Here is a 26,586-nt window from a genome sequence, read left to right as displayed (position 1 = left end):
GATTCCCAATCTGTCCAGTCGAAACTCCTGGTGTGTTTAGTGCTAGATAAAAAGCCTGTCAATCCTTGGAAGCCTACAGCAGCATTAAGGTTGCCAAACCCAGAATGAAATACAGAACAACAAAAAAACGAATGAAAGAATTAAGAATATCCGACAAACAAAATGTATCTTTATTGGATGGTCGATACCTGTTTTTATAAAGTTTTGTAAAAAGATTCAACAATACAGTATCAGCAATGGCAACAATAATTCATTCACTCAAACAAAATACATGTGTTTGCTTTTTAATAATAAAAAAAAAATCTAAGTAAGTGCAGGCAGAAAGGGAACGCAGTAACAAAATGGTTGCTTTGTGTCTTAGTAGTCAGGAAGGCATTATAAGGTTTGTCTGTCTGTCTGTCTGTCTGTCTGTCTGTCTGTCTGTCTGTCTGTCTGTCTGTCTGTCTGTCTGTCTGTCTGTCTGTCTGTCTGTCTGTCTGTCTGTCTGTCTGTCTGTCTGTCTGTAGGACAGTTGCTGAAAGCTGACTGTGGTGCAGTAGTCTTGGTTTGGCAGTGGTCCGTAGTGGGACACACAGACACACACAGTGCATGGCACTGATATTATCTGAGAAGATTGATGTCCCTGTCAGTCAGTCACACACACACACACACACACAGTCACGCATCTACTGTACACCTCTCTCCCTGAATATAGGAAGAGAAAGGACTGTGGATGGAGGGACCACAGAGAAAGGACTGTGGATGGAGGGACCACAGAGAAAGGACTGTGGATGGAGGGACCACAGAGAAAGGACTGTGGATGGAGGGACCACAGAGAAAGGACTGTGGATGGAGGGACCACAGAGAAAGGACTGTGGATGGAGGGACCACAGAGAAAGGACTGTGGATGGAGGGACCACAGAGAAAGGACTGTGGATGGAGAGACCACAGAGAAAGGACTGTGGATGGAGAGACCACAGAGAAAGGACTGTGGATGGAGGGACCACAGAGAAAGGACTGTGGATGGAGGGACCACAGAGAAAGGACTGTGGATGGAGAGACCACAGAGAAAGGACTGTGGATGGAGAGACCACAGAGAAAGGACTGTGGATGGAGGGACCACAGAGAAAGGACTGTGGATGGAGGGACCACAGAGAAAGGACTGTGGATGGAGGGACCACAGAGAAAGGACTGTGGATGGAGGGACCACAGAGAAAGGACTGTGGATGGAGGGACCACAGAGAAAGGACTGTGGATGCTCACTGGGGCGCAGTACTCAGAACCAGAGATCTGCATAGACACTGACCCCAGGAGCAGTTGTGTGTGTGTGTGTGTGTGTGTGTGTGTGTGTGTGTGTGTGTGTGTGTGTGTGTGTGTGTGTGTGTGTGTGTGTGAGTGAGGAGGAGGACTCTCTCTGGAAACATACACAGGGTGAGGTTCATTCATTCTCTACTAACAGGTCAGACAGTTAGGAGTACGTGTGTGTGTGTGTGTGTGTCTGCGTGTCTCCGTCATGTGTTTGCGCACATCCACATGTGTCTAGCCAACAGGTCGTAAGGCGAGACCGTTATGAGTCACTGGGGCCGGGCCGGGCGTGGGAAGAAAGGTTCTGTCTCAGAGGGCGTGGCTAAGGGGTCGGCCACCGTCATTCTGAACTCGGACCCTTGACCTCTCTGGATCACCACCAGCACGCCAATCAGAATCCAGAAAAAGAAGTTCACCCACACCGCAGTCTGGAGAGAGAGAAGAAGAAGAAGAAGATGGGGTGGTGTGATGATGTCAGATAAGTCTGTTAATACTGACCCCAGCCCTGTATAGTCCAGTGTAGTACTGTCTGTTAATACTGACCCCAGCCCTGTATAGTCCAGTGTAGTACTGTCTGTTAATACTGACCCCAGCCCTGTATAGTCCAGTGTAGTACTGTCTGTTAATACTGACCCCAGCCCTGTATAGTCCAGTGTAGTACTGTCTGTTAATACTGACCCCAGCCCTGTATAGTCCAGTGTAGTACTGTCTGTTAATACTGACCCCAGCCCTGTATAGTCCAGTGTAGTACTGTCTGTTAATACTGACCCCAGCCCTGTATAGTCCAGTGTAGTACTGTCTGTTAATACTGACCCCCAGCCCTGTATAGTCCAGTGTAGTACTGTCTGTTAATACTGACCCCAGCCCTGTATAGTCCAGTGTAGTACTGTCTGTTAATACTGACCCCAGCCCTGTATAGTCCAGTGTAGTACTGTCTGTTAATACTGACCCCAGCCCTGTATAGTCCAGTGTAGTACTGTCTGTTAATACTGACCCCAGCCCTGTATAGTCCAGTGTAGTACTGTCTGTTAATACTGACCCCAGCCCTGTATAGTCCAGTGTAGTACTGTCTGTTAATACTGACCCCAGCCCTGTATAGTCCAGTGTAGTACTGTCTGTTAATACTGACCCCCAGCCCTGTATAGTCCAGTGTAGTACTGTCTGTTAATACTGACCCCAGCCCTGTATAGTCCAGTGTAGTACTGTCTGTTAATACTGACCCCAGCCCTGTATAGTCCAGTGTAGTACTGTCTGTTAATACTGACCCCAGCCCTGTATAGTCCAGTGTAGTACTGTCTGTTAATACTGACCCCAGCCCTGTATAGTCCAGTGTAGTACTGTCTGTTAATACTGACCCCAGCCCTGTATAGTCCAGTGTAGTACTGTCTGTTAATACTGACCCCAGCGTTGTATAGTCCAGTGTAGAACTGTGTTCCAGTGTAAGGACTGATCCAGGTCCTAGACTGAGCCTCTTCACAGCTAGATGGAGGGAGTAAATCCAGAATTCATTCATTTGCAATAGGAATGTTTACACACTTTACAAACATCTAAGTTTACACACTCTACTGCCCACACAGTTCTGAAAACATGACACATCTAAATAAGAAGTCTAGTTGTATTGGTACTCACAAACCATTTAGAGTTGTATTGGTAGTAGCAGTACTCACAAACCATTTAGAGTCGTATTGGTGGTAGTAGCAGTACTCACAAACCATTTAGAGTCGTATTGGTGGGTGTAGCAGTACTCACAAACCATTTAGAGTCGTATTGGTGGTAGTAGCAGTACTCACAAACCATTTAGAGTTAGTATTGGTGGTAGTAGCAGTACTCACAAACCATTTAGAGTTATATTGGTGGTAGCAGTACTCACAAACCATTTAGAGTCGTATTGGTAGTAGCAGTACTCACAAACCATTTAGAGTCGTATTGGTAGTAGCAGTACTCACAAACCATTTAGAGTCGTATTGGTGGTAGTAGCAGTACTCACAAACCATTTAGAGTCGTATTGGTGGTAGTAGCAGTACTCACAAACCATTTAGAGTCGTATTGGTGGTAGCAGTACTCACAAACCATTTAGAGTCGTATTGGTGGTAGTAGCAGTACTCAAACCATTTATAGATTTTATATGAAGAAAAGCTACTCCTAATACAAGTTTAGGTAGATGTGTATGGTACCTGGTGATGTTGGGGACAGTGTGTAGGACAGAGTCACACAGAGAGTCTCTTCCTCTCTTCAACATACAGCCCGTCAACAGGAGGAAGAAGAGAAACACACTACACATCACCAGGGTCACGTTCAGCCATAGACGCTCTCTGGAAGGAAACACACACACACACACACACACACACACACACACACACACACACACACACACACACACACTCACAGGTCATAAGGTTAGACAGACATTGTGGAATGTTGCACAATGCACATAATAATGGGTTAAAAATGGCAACATCTACGCATAAGTACATGGACTGACAGGCACCTAGCCTATTAAGACAGGTACCGAGAGGCGGGACATCGCTGGCTTTGTGACTGACAGGCACCTAGCCAATTAACACAGGTTCCGAGAGGCGGGACATGGCTGGCTTTGTGACTGACAGGCACCTAGCCTATTAACACAGGTACCGAGAGGCGGGACATGGCTGGCTTTGTGACTGACAGGCACCTAGCCTATTAACACAGGTACCGAGAGGCGGGACATGGCTGGCTTTGTGACTGACAGGCACCTAGCCTATTAACACAGGTACCGAGAGGCGGGACATGGCTGGCTTTGTGACTGACAGGCACCTAGCCTATCAATAGAGAGCATTAGAAGATGCATATCGTTCATTCTAGTGGGAGAGGGCTATAAGGACTTTTCTGACTAGCGAATTTAAACTTTTAAATGAAAAGAAACCTTGTTAATGACATGCTAGCAGATACCAATAGACTTCCAGTCATTGCACGCTAACACTAGTTAGCATTGTCTCGCGTAACTACCTATTAATTTCCTTCATACTGAACTTGGAGACATACAAATTGTATTCACAAGTTCAGCAGACTCTGGGGAAGAAGATAACGGACCTGAAGTATTCCTTTAACGTATATTAAAATCACAGTGCAGCTTTCTCTTTCTCTTTGCTAATGATGTGTGTGTTCAGTCTTCGGTCTGTTGAGTGTAGAAGATCCTAGTTTGTTCAATGCGAAATACAGCGTTCCGTTAAGAGACACAGATAGGCCTAGCGCACGGTTCTGACTGTCAGTCTGGTGGCCGACCTGCCTATACTGTTCCCCTCTATCTCCGTCCCTCGCTAGTTCGCTATGAAAGATGCCGGTGTTTGTGTTCTCGGGAAGTACGACAACTAATCAGCCTCCTCCGTTCCAGATTATTTGATTTGACAGTTTTGGTTGCTTAGTGATGGCTGTTAGTCTCGCTTTAGAAGTACCCGTTCAGTGGCGCTTTGAAACCATCTCCAGAGAAGGTTTTCGTCCCTGTAGCTGTAGTTTACCCTTCCAGACAAACAAACAAACCCTTGAAAGTGACTCGGCTACGGCATCTGACGGAGGTAGATATAAGGTCACTGCTCGACCCTAGCGGTTATAGTAATAGGACCATTGTTCTGCATTGTGAATTGACATGGAATTTAGATTTTTTTTAAAATTGTTTTAATGGAAAAAAACGATGAAGTTAAAATGGCAGTTTAAACATGAAGCAAAATTGTCAATTTGTCACAGGCAACATGTTCAGTACATTCGGAAAGTATTCAGACCCCTTGACTTTTTCCACATTGTTATGTTAAAACCTTATTCTAAAATGGATTAAAAAATACTCAGCAATTTACACACAATACCACATTATGACAAAGCGAAAACAGGTTTTTAGACATTTTTGCTAATTGATTAAATAAAAAACAGATACCTTATTGACATAAGAATTCAGACCCTTTGCTATGAGACTCGAAATTGAGCTCAGGTGCACCCTGTTTCCATTGATCATCCTTGAGATGTTTCTACAACTTGATTGGAGTTCACCTGTGGTACATTAAATTGATTGGACATGATTTGGAAAGGCACACACCTGTCTATATAAGATCCCACAGTTGACAGTGCATGTCAGAGCAAAAACCAAGCCATGAGGTCAAAGGAATTCTTCGTAGAGCTTAGAGACAGGATTGTGTCGAGGCACAGATCTGCAGCATTGAAGGTACCGAAGAACACAGTGGCCTCCATCGTTCTTAAATGGAAGAAATTTGGACCCACCAAGACTCTTCCTAGAGCTGGCCACCCGGCCAAACTGAGCAATCAGGGGGAGAAGGGCCTTGGTCAGGGAGGTGACCAAGAACCCGATGGTCACTCTGACAGAGCTCCAGAGTTCCTCTGTGGAGATAGGAGAACCTTCCAGAAGGACAACCATCTCTGCAGCACTCCACCAATCAGGCCTTCATGGTAGAGTGGCCAGACAGAAGCCACTCCTCAGTAGAAGGCACATGACAGCCCGCTTGGAGTTTCCCAAAAGACACCCAAAGACTCTCAGACCATGAGAAACAAGATTCTCTGGTCTGATGAAACCAAGATTGAACTCTTTGGCCTGAATGCTAAGCGAGATCCTTGATGAAAACCTGCTCCAGAGCGCTCAGGACCTCAGACTGGGGCGAAGGTTCACCTTCCAACAGGACAACGACCCTAAGCACACAGCCAAGACAACGCAGGGGTGGCTTCGGGACAAGTCTCTGAATGTCCTTGAGTGGCCCAGCTAGAGCCCGGACTTGAACCCGATCGAACATCTCTGGAGAGACCTGAAAATAGCTTTGCTATCCAACCAACCTGACAGAGCTTGAGAGGATCTGCAGAGAAAAATGTGTGCCAAGGTATGCCAAGCTTGTAGCGTCCTACCCAAGAAGATTCGAGGCTGTAATCACTGCCAAAGGTGATTTAACAAAGTACTGAGTAAAGGGTCTGAATACTTATGTAAATGTGATATTTCAGTTTTTTATTTATTAACAAACATTTCTAAAATCCTGTTTTTGCTTCGTCATTATGGGGTATTGTGTGTAGATTTGATGAGGGGGGGAAAAAATGATTGAATCCATTTTTGAATAAGGCTGTAACCTAACACAATAGGGAAAAAGTCAAGGTGTCTGAATACTTTCCCGAATGCACTGTATATAGATAGACATGTACAGTGATATATAGAGAAACACTCACCTGTTAACCCCTCCATCCAGGCAGCATGTATATATCCAGTATAGTGATATAGAGAAACAGAACACGGCTACACACACTGAGATCGCAGAGACAAAGTAACAGAGCGAAGGAGAGCTGGAGGTCTGGACCAATATGGAGTCTGATGAAGAGTTGTGGGTCACTGTTCCATACAGCATACAGCGACCCCTGAAACTCCCCTGGACAGAGACGGGGGGGGGGGGGGGGGGGTAGAGAGGGAGAGAGAGATCACCAGTCATTGTTAGTTTAAATGTACTGAAACTCCCCTGGACAGAGATGGGGGGGGGGGTAGAGAGGGAGAGAGATCACCAGTCATTGTTAGTTTAAATGTACTGAAACTCCCCTGGACAGAGATGGGGGGGGGGGGGGGGGGGGTAGAGAGGGAGAGAGAGATCACCAGTCATTGTTAGTTTAAATGTACTGAAACTCCCCTGGACAGAGATGGGGGGGGGGGGGTAGAGAGGGAGAGAGAGATCACCAGTCATTGTTAGTTTAAATGTACTGAAACTCCCCTGGACAGAGATGGGGGGGGGGGGGGGGGTAGAGAGGGAGAGAGAGATCACCAGTCATTGTTAGTTTAAATGTACTGAAACTCCCCTGGACAGAGATGGGGGGGGGGGGGGGGGTAGAGAGGGAGAGAGATCACCAGTCATTGTTAGTTTAAATGTACTGAAACTCCCCTGGACAGAGATGGGGGGGGGGGGTAGAGAGGGAGAGAGATCACCAGTCATTGTTAGTTTAAATGTACTGAAACTCCCCTGGACAGAGATGGGGGGGGGGGTAGAGAGGGAGAGAGATCACCAGTCATTGTTAGTTTAAATGTACTGAAACTCCCCTGGACAGAGATGGGGGGGGGGGGGGGGGTAGAGAGGGAGAGAGATCACCAGTCATTGTTAGTTTAAATGTACTGAAACTCCCCTGGACAGAGATGGGGGGGGGGGGGGTAGAGAGGGAGAGAGATCACCAGTCATTGTTAGTTTAAATGTACTGAAACTCCCCTGGACAGAGATGGGGAGGGGTAGAGAGGGAGAGAGAGATCACCAGTCATAGTGCATCAAATAACTGTCCGTCCGTCCGTCCGTCTGTCTCTGTTTGTTTGTGTTTCTCTGTCTCTCAGGGGCATCATTTCAGCTAAACCAGGGTATGGCAAAGCTTCATTTGTGAATTTATACATCATTTAAAACTTTTAACATGCTGCGAGGAACAGCGATAACAAGCAACATTGACTCCAGCCATTATCACCTTTGTTGCTATAGCACCATTCACCCCAGTCAATAGGGGACTGAACATTCACCCCAGTCAATAGGAGACTGAACATTCACCCCAGTCAATAGGGGACTGAACATTCACCCCAGTCAATAGGGGAATGAACATTCACCCCAGTCAATAGGGGACTGAACATTCACCCCAGTCAATAGGAGGACTGAACATTCACCCCAGTCAATAATAGAGGACTGAACATTCACCCCAGTCAATAGGGGACTGAACATTCACCCCAGTCAATAGGAGACTGAACATTCACCCCAGTCAATAATAGAGGACTGAACATTCACCCCAGTCAATAGGGGAATGAACATTCACCCCAGTCAATAGGGGACTGAACATTCACCCCAGTCAATAATAGAGGACTGAACATTCACCCCAGTCAATAGGAGACTGAACATTCACCCCAGTCAATAGAGGACTGAACATTCACCCCAGTCAATAATAGGGGACTGAACATTCACCCCAGTCAATAGGGGACTGAACATTCACCCCAGTCAATAATAGGGGACTTAACATTCACCCCAGTCAATAGGGGACTTAACATTCACCCCAGTCAATAATAGGGGACTTAACATTCACCCCAGTCAATAGGGGACTGAACATTCACCCCAGTCAATAGGGGACTGAACATTCACCCCAGTCAATAGGAGACTGAACATTCACCCCAGTCAATAGGAGACTGAACATTCACCCCAGTCAATAGGGGACTGAACATTCACCCCAGTCAATAGGAGACTGAACATTCACCCCAGTCAATAGGGGACTGAACATTCACCCCAGTCAATAGGAGACTGAACATTCACCCCAGTCAATAGGGGACTGAACATTCACCCCAGTCAATAGGAGACTGAACATTCACCCCAGTCAATAGAGGACTGAACATTCACCCCAGTCAATAGGGGACTGAACATTCACCCCAGTCAATAGGGGACTGAACATTCACCCCAGTCAATAGGGGACTGAACACTCACCCCAGTCAATAGGGGACTGAACATTCACCCCAGTCAATAGGGGACTGAACATTCACCCCAGTCAATAGGGGACTGAACATTCACCCCAGTCAATAATAGAGGACTGAACATTCACCCCAGTCAATAATAGAGGACTGAACATTCACCCCAGTCAATAGGGGACTGAACATTCACCCCAGTCAATAGGGGACTTAACATTCACCCCAGTCAATAGGGGACTTAACATTCACCCCAATCAATAGGAGACTGAACATTCACCCCAGTCAATAATAGAGGACTGAACATTCACCCCAGTCAATAATAGAGGACTGAACATTCACCCCAGTCAATAGGGGACTGAACATTCACCCCAGTCAATAGGGGACTTAACATTCACCCCAGTCAATAGGGGACTTAACATTCACCCCAGTCAATAGGAGACTGAACATTCACCCCAGTCAATAATAGAGGACTGAACATTCACCCCAGTCAATAGGGGACTGAACATTCACCCCAGTCAATAGGGGACTGAACATTCACCCCAGTCAATAGAGGACTTAACATTCACCCCAGTCAATAGGGGACTTAACATTCACCCCAGTCAATAGAGGACTGAACATTCACCCCAGTCAATAGAGGACTTAACATTCACCCCAGTCAATAGGGGACTGAACATTAACCCCAGTCAATAGGGGACTTAACATTCACCCCAGTCAATAGAGGACTGAACATTCACCCCAGTCAATAGAGGACTTAACATTCACCCCAGTCAATAGGGGACTGAACATTAACCCCAGTCAATAGGGGACTGAACATTCACCCCAGTCAATAGAGGACTTAACATTCACCCCAGTCAATAGGAGACTGAACATTCACCCAGTCAATAGGAGACTGAACATCCACCCCAGTCAATAGGAGACTGAATATTCACCCCAGTCAATAGGGGACTGAATATTCACCCCAGTCAATAGGGGACTGAACATTCACCCCAGTCAATAATAGAGGACTGAACATTCACCCCAGTCAATAGGGGACTGAACATTCACCCCAGTCAATAGGAGACTGAACATTCACCCCAGTCAATAGGAGACTGAACATTCACCCCAGTCAATAGGAGACTGAACATCCACCCCAGTCAATAGGAGACTGAACATTCACCCCAGTCAATAATAGAGGACTGAACATTCACCCCAGTCAATAGGGGACTTAACATTCACCCCAGTCAATAGGGGACTGAACATCCACCCCAGTCAATAGGAGACTGAACATTCACCCCAGTCAATAGGAGACTGAACATTCACCCCAGTCAATAGGGGACTGAACATTAACCCCAGTCAATAGGGGACTTAACATTCACCCCAGTCAATAGGGGACTGAACATTCACCCCAGTCAATAGGAGACTGAACATTCACCCCAGTCAATAGAGGACTGAACATTCACCCCAGTCAATAGGGGACTGAACATTCACCCCAGTCAATAGGGGACTGAACATTCACCCCAGTCAATAGGGGACTGAACATTCACCCCAGTCAATAGGGGACTGAACATTCACCCCAGTCAATAGGGGACTGAACATTCACCCCAGTCAATAGGGGACTGAACATTCACCCCAGTCAATAGGAGGACTGAACATTCACCCCAGTCAATAATAGAGGACTGAACATTCACCCCAGTCAATAGGAGACTGAACATTCACCCCAGTCAATAGGGGACTTAACATTCACCCCAGTCAATAGGGGACTGAACATTAACCCCAGTCAATAGGAGACTGAACATTCACCCCAGTCAATAATAGAGGACTGAACATTCACCCCAGTCAATAGGAGACTGAACATCCACCCCAGTCAATAGGAGACTGAACATTCACCCCAGTCAATAATAGGGGACTTTCTACAAAGACATGTCATACAAGATATTAGCTGCTACGTACTAGCTCAGACATGGGCGCCTGACTTTGTCTGAAAGTTTAGAAAAATATGCATTTTTTATTCAAATTTTTTTTTTTTATGCAATTCTACATTGTTTCTTTACAAGGATAATCCATATTTATGAACAGAACACAATAATTATTCTTAGGTTCTGCTATAATAAATTAAATTGAACTTGAGTACTGGTATTAAAAAATACATATATTTTAAGGAACACAATCCAATTATTTAGGCATATATGCCAACAATGCCGAATTTATCATAACATTACAGATAACAAATCCTAATTTCTAAATTGCCACATATATATTCAGTCAATAAAAAACAAATGCCATTTAAGATTAGTTTATCGAAACCATAATATCAATTAGTTATATAATATAATGGAATATATTTTTCATACAGGCAGTAACCTCGGCAGTTTAGCTTGCTTGAGAAAGCCTATGGCAGTGCCTTACATTTGACATTTTTACATTTGAGTCATTTAGCACAGGGCAGGTAGCCTAGTGGTTAGAGTGTAGGGACGGCAGGTAGCCTAGTGGTTAGAGTGGAGGGGCAGCAGGTAGCCTAGTGGTTAGAGCGTAGGGGCGGCAGGGTAGCCTAGTGGTTAGAGTGTAGGGCTGGCAGGTAGCCTAGTGGTTAGAGTGTAGGGCTGGCAGGTAGCCTAGTGGTTAGAATGGAGGGGCGGCAGGTAGTCTAGTGGTTAGAGTGTAGAGGCGGCAGGTAGCCTAGTGGTTAGAGTGTAGGGCTGGCAGGTAGTCTAGTGGTTAGAGCGTAGGGGTGGCAGGTAGCCTAGTGGTTAGAATGGAGGGGCGGCAGGTAGTCTAGTGGTTAGAGCGTAGGGGTGGCAGGTAGCCTAGTGGTTAGAATGGAGGGGCGGCAGGTAGTCTAGTGGTTAGAGTGTAGGGGTGGCAGGTAGTCTAGTGGTTAGAGTGTAGGGACGGCAGGTAGCCTAGTGGTTAGAGCGGAGGGGCGGCAGGTAGCCTAGTGGTTAGAGCATAGGGGCGGCAGGTAGCCTGGTGGTTAGAGCGTAGGGGCGGTAGGTAGCCTAGTGGTTAGAGCGTGGGGGTGGCAGGTAGCCTAGTGGTTAGAGTGTAGGGGCGGCAGGTAGTCTAGTGGTTAGAGCGTGGGGGCGGCAGGTAGCCTGGTGGTTAGAGCGTAGGGGCGGTAGGTAGCCTAGTGGTTAGAGCGTAGGGGCGGCAGGTAGCCTAGTGGTTAGAGCGTAGGGACGGCAGGTAGCCTAGTGGTTAGAGCGGAGGGGCGGCAGGTAGTCTAGTGGTTAGAGCGTAGGGGCGGCAGGTAGCCTAGTGGTTAGAGTGGAGGGGCGGCAGGTAGCCTAGTGGTTAGAGTGGAGGGGCGGCAGGTAGCCTAGTGGTTAGAGCGTAGGGGCGGCAGGTAGCCTAGTGGTTAGAGTGGAGGGGCGGCAGGTAGCCTAGTGGTTAGAGTGGAGGGGCGGCAGGTAGCCTAGTGGTTAGAGCGTAGGGACGGCAGGTAGCCTAGTGGTTAGAGTGTAGGGGCGGCAGGTAGTCTAGTGGTTAGAGCGTAGAGGTGGCAGGTAGCCTAGTGGTTAGAATGGAGGGGCGGCAGGTAGTCTAGTGGTTAGAGTGTAGGGGTGGCAGGTAGCCTAGTGGTTAGAGCGTAGGGGTGGCAGGTAGCCTAGTGGTTAGAGTGTAGGGGCGGCAGGTAGTCTAGTGGTTAGAGCGTAGGGGTGGCAGGTAGCCTAGTGGTTAGAATGGAGGGGCGGCAGGTAGTCTAGTGGTTAGAGCGGAGGGGCGGCAGGTAGCCTAGTGGTTAGAGCGTAGGGGCGGCAGGTAGCCTAGTGGTTAGAGCGTAGGGGCGGCAGGTAGCCTAGTGGTTAGAGTGTAGGGGCGGCAGGTAGTCTAGTGGTTAGAGCGTAGGGGCGGCAGGTAGCCTAGTGGTTAGAATGGAGGGGCGGCAGGTAGTCTAGTGGTTAGAGTGGAGGGGCGGCAGGTAGCCTAGTGGTTAGAGCGTAGGGGTGGCAGGTAGCCTAGTGGTTAGAGTGTAGGGGCGGCAGGTAGTCTAGTGGTTAGAGCGTAGGGGTGGCAGGTAGCCTAGTGGTTAGAGTGGAGGGGCGGCAGGTAGTCTAGTGGTTAGAGTGTAGGGGCGGCAGGTAGCCTAGTGGTTAGAGTGTAGGGGCGGCAGGTAGCCTAGTGGTTAGAGCGTAGGGGCGGCAGGTAGCCTAGTGGTTAGAGCGTGGAGGCGGCAGGTAGCCTAGTGGTTAGAATGGAGGGGCGGCAGGTAGTCTAGTGGTTAGAGCGGAGGGGCGGCAGGTAGCCTAGTAGTTAGAGCGTAGGGGCGGCAGGTAGTCTAGTGGTTAGAGCGTAGGGGTGGCAGGTAGCCTAGTGGTTAGAATGGAGGGGGGGCAGGTAGTCTAGTGGTTAGAGTGTAGGGGCGGCAGGTAGCCTAGTGGTTAGAGCGTAGGGGCGGCAGGTAGCCTAGTGGTTAGAGTGTAGGGGCGGCAGGTAGTCTAGTGGTTAGAGCGTAGGGGTGGCAGGTAGCCTAGTGGTTAGAATGGAGGGGCGGCAGGTAGTCTAGTGGTTAGAGTGTAGAGGCGGCAGGTAGCCTAGTGGTTAGAGTGTAGGGCTGGCAGGTAGTCTAGTGGTCAGAGCGTAGGGGTGGCAGGTAGCCTAGTGGTTAGAGTGTAGGGGTGGCAGGTAGTCTAGTGGTTAGAGCGTAGGGGTGGCAAGTAGCCTAGTGGTTAGAATGGAGGGGCGGCGGGTAGTCTAGTGGTTAGAGTGTAGGGGTGGCAGGTAGTCTAGTGGTTAGAGTGTAGGGGCGGCAGGTAGCCTAGTGGTTAGAGTGTAGGGGCGGCAGGTAGCCTAGTGGTTAGAGTGTAGGGGCGGCAGGTAGCCTAGTGGTTAGAGTGTAGGGGCGGCAGGTAGCCTAGTGGTTAGAGTGTAGAGGCGGCAGCGTAGCCTAGTGGTTAGAGTGTAGGGGCGGCAGCGTAGCCTAGTGGTTAGAGTGTAGGGGCGGCAGCGTAGCCTAGTGGTTAGAGTGTAGGGGCGGCAGGTAGCCTAGTGGTTAGAGTGGAGGGGCGGCAGGTAGCCTAGTGGTTAGAGTGGAGGGGCGGCAGGTAGCCTAGTGGTTAGAGTGTAGGGGCGGCAGGTAGCCTAGTGGTTAGAGTGTAGGGGCGGCAGGTAGCCTAGTGGTTAGAGTGTAGGGGCGGCAGGTAGCCTAGTGGTTAGAGTGTAGGGGCGGCAGCGTAGCCTAGTGGTTAGAGTGTAGGGGCGGCAGCGTAGCCTAGTGGTTAGAGTGTAGGGGCGGCAGCGTAGCCTAGTGGTTAGAGTGTAGGGGCGGCAGGTAGCCTAGTGGTTAGAGTGTAGGGACGGCAGGTAGCCTAGTGGTTAGAGTGGAGGGGCGGCAGGTAGCCTAGTGGTTAGAGTGTAGGGCTGGCAGGTAGCCTAGTGGTTAGAGTGAGCGCGGCGGCAGCGTAGCCTAGTGGTTAGAGTGTAGGGGCGGCAGCGTAGCCTAGTGGTTAGAGTGGAGGGGCGGCAGCGTAGCCTAGTGGTTAGAGTGTAGGGGCTGGCAGGTAGCCTAGTGGTTAGAGCGTAGGGGCGGCAGGTAGCCTAGTGGTTAGAGTGGAGGGGCGGCAGGTAGCCTAGTGGTTAGAGTGGAGGGGCGGCAGGTAGCCTAGTGGTTAGAGTGTAGGGGCGGCAGGTAGCCTAGTGGTTAGAGTGTAGGGGCGGCAGGTAGCCTAGTGGTTAGAGTGTAGGGTAGGCAGGTAGCCTAGTGGTTAGAGTGTAGGGGCGGCAGGTAGCCTAGTGGTTAGAGTGTAGGGGCGGCAGGTAGCCTAGTGGTTAGAGTGTAGAGGCGGCAGGTAGCCTAGTGGTTAGAGTGTAGGGGCGGCAGGTAGCCTAGTGGTTAGAGTGTAGGGGCGGCAGGTAGCCTAGTGGTTAGAGGGTAGGGACGGCAGGTAGCCTAGTGGTTAGAGCGAAGGGGCGGCAGCGTAGCCTAGTGGTTAGAGTGTAGGGGCGGCAGGTAGCTTAGTGGTTAGAGCGTTGGACTAGTAACCGAAAGGTTGCAAGATCGAATCCCCGAGCTGACAAGGTACAAGTCTGTCGTTCTGCCCCTGAACAAGGCAGCAACAGGCCATCATTGAAGATAAGAATTTGTTCTTAACTGACTTGCCTAGTTAAATAAAGGTAAAATAAAAACACCCCTCTGGTAGGCGGAGAGAAGGTTGAAGGTTTGAAGCTTATTTTCTTGCAATTCTACACATTTTGTCATGTGGTGCAAAGAAAATGTTGCTGTTTTAAAGCATTTTTTTGCTGCAATTCTATACATTTTTGCCATGCCTAATATGTATTCATGTGATATTTGACTGACTCAAACATTACAACAATATATATGGGTTAAAAAAACCTAGCTAAAAAAGGTTAGCTGACATGGACTAGTTGATCTGGACATTTCTGACAAGTTACACATATCTCTCTAAGGTCTGTAATGACTGACTTGACAAAAGGAACTGATAATGTACTACCCAATATAGAAATGTCACCTTGTGCATTCTACCATCACAACTTTCAAGAGTAAGTTGAAAGCCGGACTGAGTGACAAAAAAAAATGTATTACTTTGTTTTTGTGTGTGTGTGTGGGGGTCGGCCTTCCATTCTCCTTGATTTTCAGCTGCTGCTTAGCTAATGCAGGACAACAACATAGAGAAGCTAACAATGACATTTGACTTTGGTGTGATTTGATTGGTGTGAAGCCAAATCCAAACTGGCATCCCTTAACATTTTTTTTGCTGTTTCAGGACCATTCACATTTGAGCTCACTCAGCTCAGCTCAACGCTGATTGGGTATTATAAAACATTTTATTATCAAGAGAGGCCAAATGCTAGCTGGCTTCCCTTACTATTGAATTCAAAGCTACGGGCCAGACAGCATCATGGGTTACACATACCGAGACAGAGGGGTGCTGTTTCCCTCGCTCTGAGTGATTTCTCCGTTGAGAAAAGCCACTTGGGAATTGAAGGGAAATTATGAAACAGACGCAAGTTTTGGAGGAAGTCTGGCTTCCCTTAGCATCCATGAATACACGCCCCTGTGGTCAAATCGATGTATTTGGAGCTAGATTCCACAAAGCCTGGGCTCCATAAACTTCCTTCAGCATGGAGTGGCGTTTAGTCCACTATTTTCACGTAAAATCAATCAGCACTTACCTAGCCAAAGCCATCTACTATAGACATGTTTACCTTTGAGATGTGTTGAGAAAAGTTCACCGCTATTCTCTGCAGCCGATGCTTTCCACAGAGAGGAAGAGGCGAAGCGAGAGGTTTCACTCTTACCAAACTCTGTCCAAAATAAGCGCCATTGCGTTTCAATGGGCTTATTTTGGACCTAAGCTTGTTGCATTCTTTCCCGTCTTTGGAACAATGACTCATATTGTTAGGGCAGAGACATAAGCATCTCGTCCTTATATACAGATCTCTGCTATTCATAAAGACAGCCATACAAATGGCCTTCCCTCCCGCGCCCAGGCGTCTGCATGGTCCTAAAGCCAAGTCAGTCCTTCTAATACAGCTAAACTACATTTGTCTTTTAATCGGGATTGGAATGATTTTAGTAGCCTATTTTAAATGGTTGGTGTTGAGCTTGCATACCCAATTGACACCCCTTCTCTCTCTCTCTCTCTCTCTATGTCTCTCTCTCTATGTCTGTCTGTCTGTCTGTCTGTCGGTCATTTTGCTCTTGACTCAAAGCATGCGGTTTATAATTTGACACCAGGAGACCGCAGCCAGATCACATGATAAATGTCTATCAGAGCTCTTGGGTTTTAGTTCCACGTTACAGATGACTGTCACACCTTTAGCTACACTTCCAGGACTGATATTTTAGGAACAAATGAAAGCTGTTTGTAAGAGAGGTCATGTGTCACTATAGAATGTAGCCCAGTGGGCTATTGTAGATTGAACATGAACTTGAGACTAAATAGCTTAAACTATGCCAAAATTACTCTACTTACATTACAGTCATTTAGCAGACGCTCTAATTCAGAGCGACTTACAGTAGTGATTGCATACATTTCATGCATTTTTTTTTTTTGTACTGGCCCCCGAACCCACAACCCTGGCGTTGCACACACCATGCTCTACCAACTGAGCCACAGAGAAGCCATTTCCTGTTTGCTAAAACTCTTAATAGTTTGCCTAATTTCAGTTTACGTGAAAATAACATTAGTATCGTGTAGATAATCATTGTACCCCACTAAACCGCTGTGAAATATATTTTCCATAACCAAAAATACTGTTGTTTCAGCTGTTTGAATCTGGTGTACAAAACCGGAAGTTAAAGACGCAAAAACAAAACTTAATAAGGGTAAACAGAAATTACACACATATAACAGAGCTATAGTTTATTTGACTTGCTTTCAAGTAGAATGATGCATTTATAACTCACATTTTATGTGAATTTGGTCGCCCAAAAAAAGTTACATTTGCCACTAAAGGGCCCTGCCTTGGTCGAATGAATATAGAGTTAAACGGTTTTAAGTGGGTTTTCCCGTACCCATACTGGTACAAAATAGAATTAGGATGGTGAAACTGGTGCAGCATTAGGAGAAAGCAGCGAGGCAGTCGGTCATATGACCAGTATCATACACTTTCAGAAGTCCTACTTTCTCCTAATGTACAATACGCTTATTCAATCATAAGACATTACATTAGGCTACTATACTACTCCCCCAGTCAAACTCATTTTATCTGGTGATTCAAATAAAGAAATGTCCGCTTGGAAAGTAAATCAAAGTAAACTTGTACAACTGCGACATAACAGTCAGTCCAAAGCAGACAGCCAGTCGAAACAGTAAGTCAACATTAGCCTACCAGTGTTTGCAAAGTTAACACGAGAAGACAAAGTTTTTTTAAACTTTCTTTACCTGTGTGATAGTGAGAGAAGCTGCCGTGACGATTCCACAAACGAAGCAACTGGCGTACAATCCCATCTCAAGGAAAAGTAGCCACGGTATCTTCGCTATTGCCATCATCGTCCCCTACTCAAACCCTCTCTCTCTTTCTCTCTCTTTCTCTCTCTCTCTCTCTCTATATATATATATATATATATTTATATATTTATATATATATATATCTCTTTCTCTCTCTCTCTCTCTCTTTCGCTCTCTCTCTCTCTCTCTCTCTCTCTCTATATATATATATATATCTCTTTCTCTCTTTCTCTCTCTCTCTCTCTCTAAATATATATCTCTCTCTATCTCTCTCTCTCTCTTTCCGGGATCTAACGGACCGCCTGATTGACAGACGAAGCCTAGACGACAACCGGGACGCGCTCTAACCGTTTATAACAACATTCCGGAACTGCCTCCGAAGCGCGCATTCGACACAGTTGAAAAACCACTGGTGCATCCGCTGAAATCGAGAAATGTCCAATACAAACTATACACTAGCGGTTCTGGGGGGGGGGGGGGGGGGGGGGGCAGTGCCCCTGTGACAACAATTTTGGACCCCCTTGTGGCCCCCCTAAATGTGGAGTATGAAATAATTTTTACATAACTATTTTTTTGCTATCGTTCTTTTTTTTACATCCGTTATTAGACAGTGGCAACGCGGAACACTAATGATTATGAACATGATATTTTGCCTGCTAATGCAGTGAAGAAAACGATATGACAACAATAACGTCTAATGTAACTGGCCCCTCTAACAGTACAACTGGGCCCAGCTTGGCTCCCCCCCCAGTTGAAATGGTCTAGAACCGCCACTGAAACCATAACTATCTAGAACAACTCTTTGACCTGCCCTGTCATGATGTGAAGAATTGAATGATAATCTCATCAGATCATTTTACATGGATATTGTGGTGGTTGCTCTATTTCTAGATGCGCAATGGAGGCTTGTTGGAGACCCCAAAATCCCAATATTGGCTAAGAAAACAATTAGGGGGAGAGGGGGAGGGAGAGTGATGGGGAAGGGGGAGGAGGGATGAGACAATGAAAAGGGAGAGGGAGAACATCAGGGAGAGGGGAGGAGGGATGAGACAATGAGAAGGGAGAGGGAGAACATCAGGGAGAGGGCAGGAGGGAGAGAGAGGGAGAGCATCAGGGAGAGGGGAAGAGAGGGAGAGAGAGGGAGAGCATCAGGGAGAGGGGAGGAGGGAGAGAGGGAGAGCATCAGGGAGAGGGAGAGGGGAGAGAGGGAGAGCATCAGGGAGAGGGGAGGAGGGATGAGACAATGAGAAGGGAGATGGAGAACATCAGGGAGAGGGGAGGAGGGAGAGAGAGGGGAGGAGGGAGAGAGAGGGAGAGCATCAGGGAGAGGGGAAGAGAGGGAGAGCATCAGGGAGAGGGGAGGAGGGATGAGACAATGAGAAGGGAGAGGGAGAACATCAGGGAGAGGGCAGGAGGGAGAGAGAGGGAGAGCATCAGGGAGAGGGGAGGAGGGAGAGAGAGGGAGAGCATCAGGGAGAGGGGAGGAGGGATGAGACAATGAGAAGGGAGAGGGAGAACATCAGGGAAAGGGGAAGAGAGGGAGAGAGAGGGAGAGCATCAGGGAGAGGGGAGGAGGGAGAGAGAGGGAGAGCATCAGGGAGAGGGGAGGAGGGATGAGACAATGAGAAGGGAGAGGGAGAACATCAGGGAGAGGGGAGGAGGGAGAGAGAGGGAGAGCATCAGGGAAAGGGGAGGAGGGATAGAGAGGGGAAGAGGGAGAGAGAGGGAGAGCATCAGGGAGTGGGGAGGAGGGAGAGAGAGGGGAAGAGGGGAGAGGGAGAGCATCAGGGAGTGGGGAGGAGGGAGAGAGAGGGAGAGCATCAGGGAAAGGGGAGGAGGGAGAGAGAGGGAGAGCATCAGGGAGAGGGGAAGAGGGAGAGAGAGGGAGAGCATCAGGGAGAGGGGAGGAGGGAGGAGACAATGAGAAGGGAGATAGAGAGCATCAGGGGTTTGGGGAAGAGGGAGAGAGAGGGAGAGCATCAGGGAGAGGGGAAGAGAGGGAGAGAGAGGGGAAGAGGGAGAGAGAGGGAGAGCATCAGGGAGAGGGGAGGAGGGAGAGAGAGGGGAAGAGGGAGAGAGGGAGAGCATCAGGGAGTGGGGAGGAGGGAGAGAGAGGGAGAGCATCAGGGAGTGGGGAGGAGGGAGAAAGAGGGAGAGCATCAGGGAGAGGGGAAGAGAGGGAGGGCATCAGGGAGAGGGGAAGAGGGAGAGAGAGGGAGAGCATCAGGGAGAGGGGACGAGGGAGAGAGAGGGAGAGCATCAGGGAGAGGGGAGGAGGGAGGAGACAATGAGAAGGGAGATGGAGAGCATCAGGGAGAGGGGAAGAGAGGGGGAGCATCAGGGAGAGGGGAGGAGGGAGGAGACAATGAGAAGGGAGAAGGAGAACATCAGGGGTTTGGGGAAGAGGGAGAGAGAGGGAGAGCATCAGGGAGAGGGGAAGAGAGGGAGAGCATCAGGGAGAGGGGAAGAGGGAGAGAGAGGGAGAGCATCAGGGAGTGGGGAAGAGGGAGAGAGAGGGGAAGAGGGAGAGCATCAGGGAGAGGGAGAGAGCGGGGAAGAGGAAGAGAGAGGGAGAGCATCAGGGAGAGGGGAAGAGGGAGAGAGAGGGAGAGCATCAGGGAGAGGGGAAGAGGGAGAGAGAGGGAGAGCATCAGGGAGAGGGGAAGAGAGGGAGAGCATCAGGGAGAGGGGAAGAGGGAGAGAGAGGGAGAGCATCAGGGAGAGGGGAGGAGAGGGAGAGCATCAGGGAGAGGGGAAGAGGGAGAGAGAGGGAGAGCATCAGGGAGTGGGGAAGAGGGAGAGAGAGGGAGAGCATCAGGGAGAGGGAGAGAGCGGGGAAGAGGAAGAGAGAGGGAGAGCATCAGGGAGAGGGGAAGAGGGAGAGAGAGGGAAAGCATCAGGGAAAGGGGAGGAGGGAGAGAGAGGGAGAGCATCAGGGAAAGGGGAGGAGGGAGAGAATCAGGGAGAGGGGAGGAGGGAGGAGACAATGAGAAGGGAGATGGAGAACATCAGGGAGAGGGGAGGAGGGAGAGCATCAGGGAGAGGGGAGGAGGGAGAGAGAGGGAGAGCATCAGGGAAAGGGGAGGAGGGAGAGAGAGGGAGAGCATCAGGGAAAGGGGAGGAGGGAGAGAGGGAGAGCATCAGGGAGTGGGGAGGAGGGAGAGAGAGGGAGAGCATCAGGGAAAGGGGAAGAGAGGGAGAGAGAGGGAGAGCATCAGGGAGAGGGGAGGAGGGAGAGAGAGGGAGAGCATCAGGGAAAGGGGAGGAGGGAGAGAGAGGGAGAGCATCAGGGAAAGGGGAGGAGGGAGAGAGAGGGAGAGCATCAGGGAGAGGGGAAGAGGAAGAGAGAGGGAGAGCATCAGGGAAAGGGGAGGAGGGAGAGAGGGAGAGCATCAGGGAGTGGGGAGGAGGGAGAGAGAGGGAGAGCATCAGGGAAAGGGGAGGTGGGAGAGAGAGGGAGAGCATCAGGGAAAGGGGAGGAGGGAGAGAGAGGGAGAGCATCAGGGAAAGGGGAGGAGGGAGAGAGAGGGAGAGCATCAGCTATACATTTTTAAGCCAATTAATAAAAGCCCAATAGTTTGCCTGAGAAATGGTTGAGCTCACTATCAAAGTAGAAACGAAACAAACACAGTTGGTTCCTTAAAAGTTGTGGGAATGTGTGTTTTTGGTTTGACATTGGTTGTGGGAACGAAGTCCTACGTTTCCTGACCAGTAAAAGGGGAAGTTTTTTTTTTTTTATGTTTTGAGAGCAGAAGTGAACATTTCTCCTGTTCTGGGAACCTTTATTTTTAGGTTGCAGGGACGTTCTGAGAACGTTTTACTCTGATTCCTTGAACGTTTCCCTGGGAGGTTATATTAAAGCTCTTAGAACTGAAATTATAGGTTTTTATTTATTTTCGTAACGTGTTTTAATAAAGCTTTCAATAACGTTGCAAGCTTGTTTTGGGTAAACTTTAAAAAAAATATATATATCCAAGCACATAGGACACATGGAGATTCATTTCCTTGGGCATTAAACATGCAAGCACATTTATTTTGTATCGTGACATGGCATCAGTGTGATTTGAACCTATAATCTTTTGTACACTGTGCCACCCGGACGGAAGCTAAAATACAACAGAGCCGCTGGAAATCATGTGGCGAGACGGCATTTGCCGGGCCAGTGACTTCTCAGCGCATTTTTGCATTCCGGTTCAACGTTTAGCTCTTGGGTCAGTCTACCATTGATACCTACACCCAGAAAAGTCATGCTGTTCGTATTTGAGTAATATGATTGGCCGTTCATTCAAGCACCACTACGCTCCGGCGAGTTATTTATAACTTCTCGAGTAATTACAGTACAGAATTTGATCTATACCTTAAACAAAAAGAAGGGAGAAAAAAACACCAATTTACTCTCTAAGCGTATTTATTTTAGGGAAAGTGATTTACAAAAGTAAACCTTCAATATTGAACATACTAGCAATATGATAGCTACTGTTGATAATCTGCATGAATAAACCTACAAAAATACACTTTAGCATTTGTTATGGCTAATGGCTAGCCTACTGTAGCCAGCTATATATATCTCGTTAGGAACACAATTGTCTTAAAGGGGCAGCATCCTATTTTGAGATGTAAAAAAAAAAACGTTTTAACAAAATAACAGACTTTAGAAACAAAAATGAATGCAAAAATGAATGCAATGAATATAAGAATAAAGCTGCTTTTTAATACCATCATGTTTTAATACATTCACTCTGTCACTAAGTGTTTCTTCAAAGTCCCTAAGTGCAGAACAGACTCCGGGAAACGCAGTATTACACAGAGCCATGACTACATGGAACTCTATAGGCTCTTCAGGAACCCAGTGCATTTAAAACTACACCATGTCTGGGGGCCAGTAGAAATTTTAACAAAATAGAGAGCGTTTTTTTTTTATTCTGAGGAAGGAATGTATATGTTTTTAAATAACATTATTAGAATATTCTTTGAACGTTACTTTACAATTTCTTGTGCTTTTTTTTAATGGAAAGTTTTCTTAACGTTCTGAGAACGTTCTGAGTTTTTAAAATATTCTTAGAACGTCCTCTGAATGTTATTAAAGTTTTCTTTTGGTTTTTTTTATTGAACGTTTTCTTAACATTGTCAGAACAATTTGAGAACATGACTTGAAGTAGAACCATGACGAAACCTATAGGAAATGTTATGCTGAAGTACTGAAATTCCCAAAGAAGAACGTTGTATTTTAACGTTCTCTGAACTATGAGAACCTTCCCAATGTCAAACCAGTTGGAGAACATTCTTAGAACATTACCAAAATGTTAATTAAATGTAACAATGTTTGAACTTTTAGGAAACGTTCTGTTAAAGTAATGAAATAGCAAGAATGTTTTTTTTTTTTTTGTATTTGTCAATATTAAGTCCCTTATATCTGGGACTTTTACTGGTTTTGGACCAGTTTCCGACTGACATTTTTTGGTGTAAAATGCGCTCAGTGAAAGTCGTAGGGTCCCGTGCATTATAGTGCCAGAAAGCCCCATCTACCTGCTCTCCACTACCACTCTCTCAGTGGAGCTGACATAAAGTCTCAGGTTTCACACCCAACATTTGCATAGCGAGTGACGTGTCACATTTTCTGGCCTATCCAGACAAATAATTGATTTACTCTCCAGCTGAGTGACGGAGCCCAGGCTGGGAGACGACATATGGAAGATGACAGTCTAGTGAATTCAACAGTTGTAGTTTTATCTCACTGTGATATTCTCATGCGGATTTAGAGCTTTTAAAATGAAAAAAAAATCGAAATAATTTCATCGGATTTAAACAAGACCACTTTCTCTTGGTCACAGACAGATGAAATCTGTCACACCCTGATCTGTTTCACCTGTCTGTGTGCTTGTCTCCACCCACCTCAAGGTGTTGCCCATCTTCCCCATTATCCCCTGTGTATTTATACGTGTGTTTTCTGTTTGTCTGTTGTCATTTCGTTTTGTTCGTCAAACCTACCAGCGTTTTTCCCTGCTTCCTGTTTTCTAGTCCTTCCCGGTTTTGACCGTTCTGTCTGCCCTGACCCTGCGACTGCCTGTCGTTCTGGACCCTGTTTACCTTCTCTGGATTATTGACCCCTGCCTGCCTTGACGTGTCGTTTGCCTGCCCCTGTTGTTAGGAATAAACTTTTGTTTCTTCAACGCTGTCTGCATCTGGGTCTTACCTCAAACGTGTTAGAAATCACTTTGTACTTAAAGCTGAAGTTGTAACAAGTGTTTCTGCGCCCCTCAGTGGGGACATTTAGGAGAACATTCTCTGTCGTCGACTATATGAAATGGTGCCAATATTCTTCTGTCACTAAGTTTGATCCTATTTATTTGCCAGTTATAAGAAAGGTTAAATCTTACACTAAGTCATTTTATAATTTGATTGTTACTATATTTAGAAAGCAGTTCAGTCATTTCAAGCCCTATTGCTCCACTTCTGTTGAAATCATATAGGATATTTTCATATTTTCATTATATTTGTACTATGTACTTGAACTTGTGTCCTCAAAAGGTGAGTATAGATCAGGAATGTATAACACAGTTTTTTTTATACCAGACAGATATCTTCCAGAACTTTCTGAAACTACAGTATGCAACATTACCAGTTATTGTTTATGGCCATCTCATGAAAAATAACTACGTTTGGGTATATCTAATTAGGCGGGAAATTAATTTAGGCGGAAATCAAAAATGTTTCCCTATCATTCATGTCCTGAGAATGTTCCCGAAGACAAGCAACAAATCCTGCTCCTTTCCCAGAAAGTTGTGGAAAAGTTGTATAAAATAACCGTAGGACAATCACATTCTCTCACCACGCTCTCACATCAAAACATATGGTTCTCAGAACATTATGTGCTACCTTCTGGGAAGCTATGCGACCACAGAAGGTCTGATATAAGAGGGACTAATTTAGTCCTGTTTTAGGACACATATCTGGAATACCAAGACCTGTGTGTGTCTCCCTATGTGTGTTGCAGTCTGGTAGCCAACACACTAATACTCCTATGACAAGGTGTTTTAAGCAGCTCAATCCACGACTAAGTCTAACCACCTGACACAGAGCCACACACACACACACACACTACCTGGAGGACTTTACTGACCCGAGAGAGAGAGACAGAGAGAGCGAGAGAGACAGACACAGAGACAGACAGAGAGAGAGAGACAGAGAGAGAGACAGAGAGAGACAGAGAGAGACAGAGAATGGTGTGTTGCCCATTCATAGTGTGTGTTCGTCATCCTGTCATGGGGAAAAAACACATTGTTATACCCCATTTTATCTTCAATCCTTTTATTTTCCCCCTTTTCATCACTCTGTTTCCCCCATTATTCAACCCTTCCTTCATTTATTACAATAATTATGTCATAACATCAAAAGTGTGTGCCTGTGTGTGTGTGTGTGTGTGTGTGTGGTGTGTGTGTGTGTGGGAATAGCATCAAAAATCATCAAAAAAAGCTGAGGCACAGATCTTGTAATATACTGTATAAACAAATCATAATAAACCATAGAAATATAATTTATATAATTACTATTCTCAATTCTAGTATTTCTATTTATATGTTAAAATGCTGTGTGTATATATACACACATACATACACACACACACACACACACACACACACACACACACACACACACACACACACACACATATATACACACACATATACATACACACATACATATATACATATACACATATATACACACACATACACACATACATACATATACACATACACATACGTGTGTTTATGTATCTTACTCTTAACAACAACTAAACAACAGTATAGTAAACAAGTAAACAAAAATAATATTCAATATTATGAATGAATGTATAGAAGAATTTGACCATAGAGCCATTTCCAGAGATCTTTATGGTTTTGGATTGGATAGAGCAGATCTGGGTTCAAACAGAGATAGTCAGAGGAATAAACTTGGATATAACCTGTTTTAGCATGGACATTGCCAGTGAGGGTTTCCACCATTTTAAAGTAGTCAACTTGGTGGGGATTCTAATGGGTTGGGAGCAATCAGCCAATGATCAGACCATTGTCTTCTTTTTCAAATTGGGTGCCATGGTTTGGTTCAGGACTGCAGTACTGCAGGTAGAGGTAAATCACAAATATTAGCATAAAAATGGAGATAGCGTCAATGGCGCTTCCCGTTCTGTCACAGACACCATAATGGCACAGATACAAAGAGGAGACCTCGTTCCATCTCTATGGCCTCACATGCTATTTGAAATCATTACAAAAGATGAGACCTCTTTCCATCTCTATGGTCTCACATGCTATTTGAAATCATTACAAAAGAGGAGACCTCTTTCCATCTCTATGGCCTCACATGCTATTTGAAATCATTACAAAAGAGGAGACCTCTTTCCATCTCTATGGTCTCACATGCTATTTGAAATCATTACAAAAGAGGAGACCTCTTTCCATCTCTATGGCCTCACATGCTATTTGAAATCATTACAAAAGAGGAGACCTCTTTCCATCTCTATGGCCTCACATGCTATTTGAAATCATTACAAAAGAGGAGACCTCTTTCCATCTCTATGGCCTCACATGCTATTTGAAATCATTACAAAAGAGGAGACCTCTTTCCATCTCTATGGCCTCACATGCTATTTGAAATCATTACAAATACCCTCTGTGCTTGATTGAGTTTACCAGTTGCAATGGCACTAATATAACAGTCTGGCACTCCAGGCGAGCAAAAAACAAACACTAAATACTATTTGAACCCAGATGTGGTATTGAGTAACACAGCCAATAAGAGCCAGCGAACTATAGCGACCAACAACCAGAGAGATTCATGGCAGAACACATTGTGCAGTAGTTAGTAATAGTATAGCATGTGTTGTATACCTTTCCAATAGAACACGTTAACAATTACTTCAATGTATGAATTTATACTAGTGACATATTTTACATTTAATTCGTCAGCTCATTGTGTGTGTTC

At 46.6% G+C, this 26,586-nt stretch overlaps 1 protein-coding gene across 1 annotated transcript; it reads right to left on the bottom strand.

Moving 5' to 3' along the window:
* Window positions 1-1,325: 1,325 nt before the first annotated feature.
* tmem179ba (transmembrane protein 179Ba) lies at window positions 1,326-17,839 on the bottom strand. The gene is made up of 5 exons (XM_082977332.1): window positions 17,536-17,839; window positions 6,475-6,671; window positions 3,459-3,596; window positions 2,685-2,763; window positions 1,326-1,712 (listed from the first exon to the last, which is right to left on the bottom strand). The coding sequence occupies exons 1-5, from the start codon at window positions 17,641-17,643 to the stop codon at window positions 1,554-1,556; spliced, it is 681 nt and encodes a 226-aa protein (XP_082833458.1). The 5' UTR covers window positions 17,644-17,839; the 3' UTR covers window positions 1,326-1,553.
* Window positions 17,840-26,586: the final 8,747 nt, after the last annotated feature.

This window comes from Salmo salar, chromosome 07 (genome assembly GCF_965601325.2).
Source record: "Salmo salar chromosome 07, fSalSal1, whole genome shotgun sequence".
Lineage (NCBI taxonomy): Eukaryota > Metazoa > Chordata > Actinopteri > Salmoniformes > Salmonidae > Salmo > Salmo salar.
Note: the sequence above shows the minus strand (reverse complement) of the source record. Positions and strands in the feature narration are given on the sequence as shown.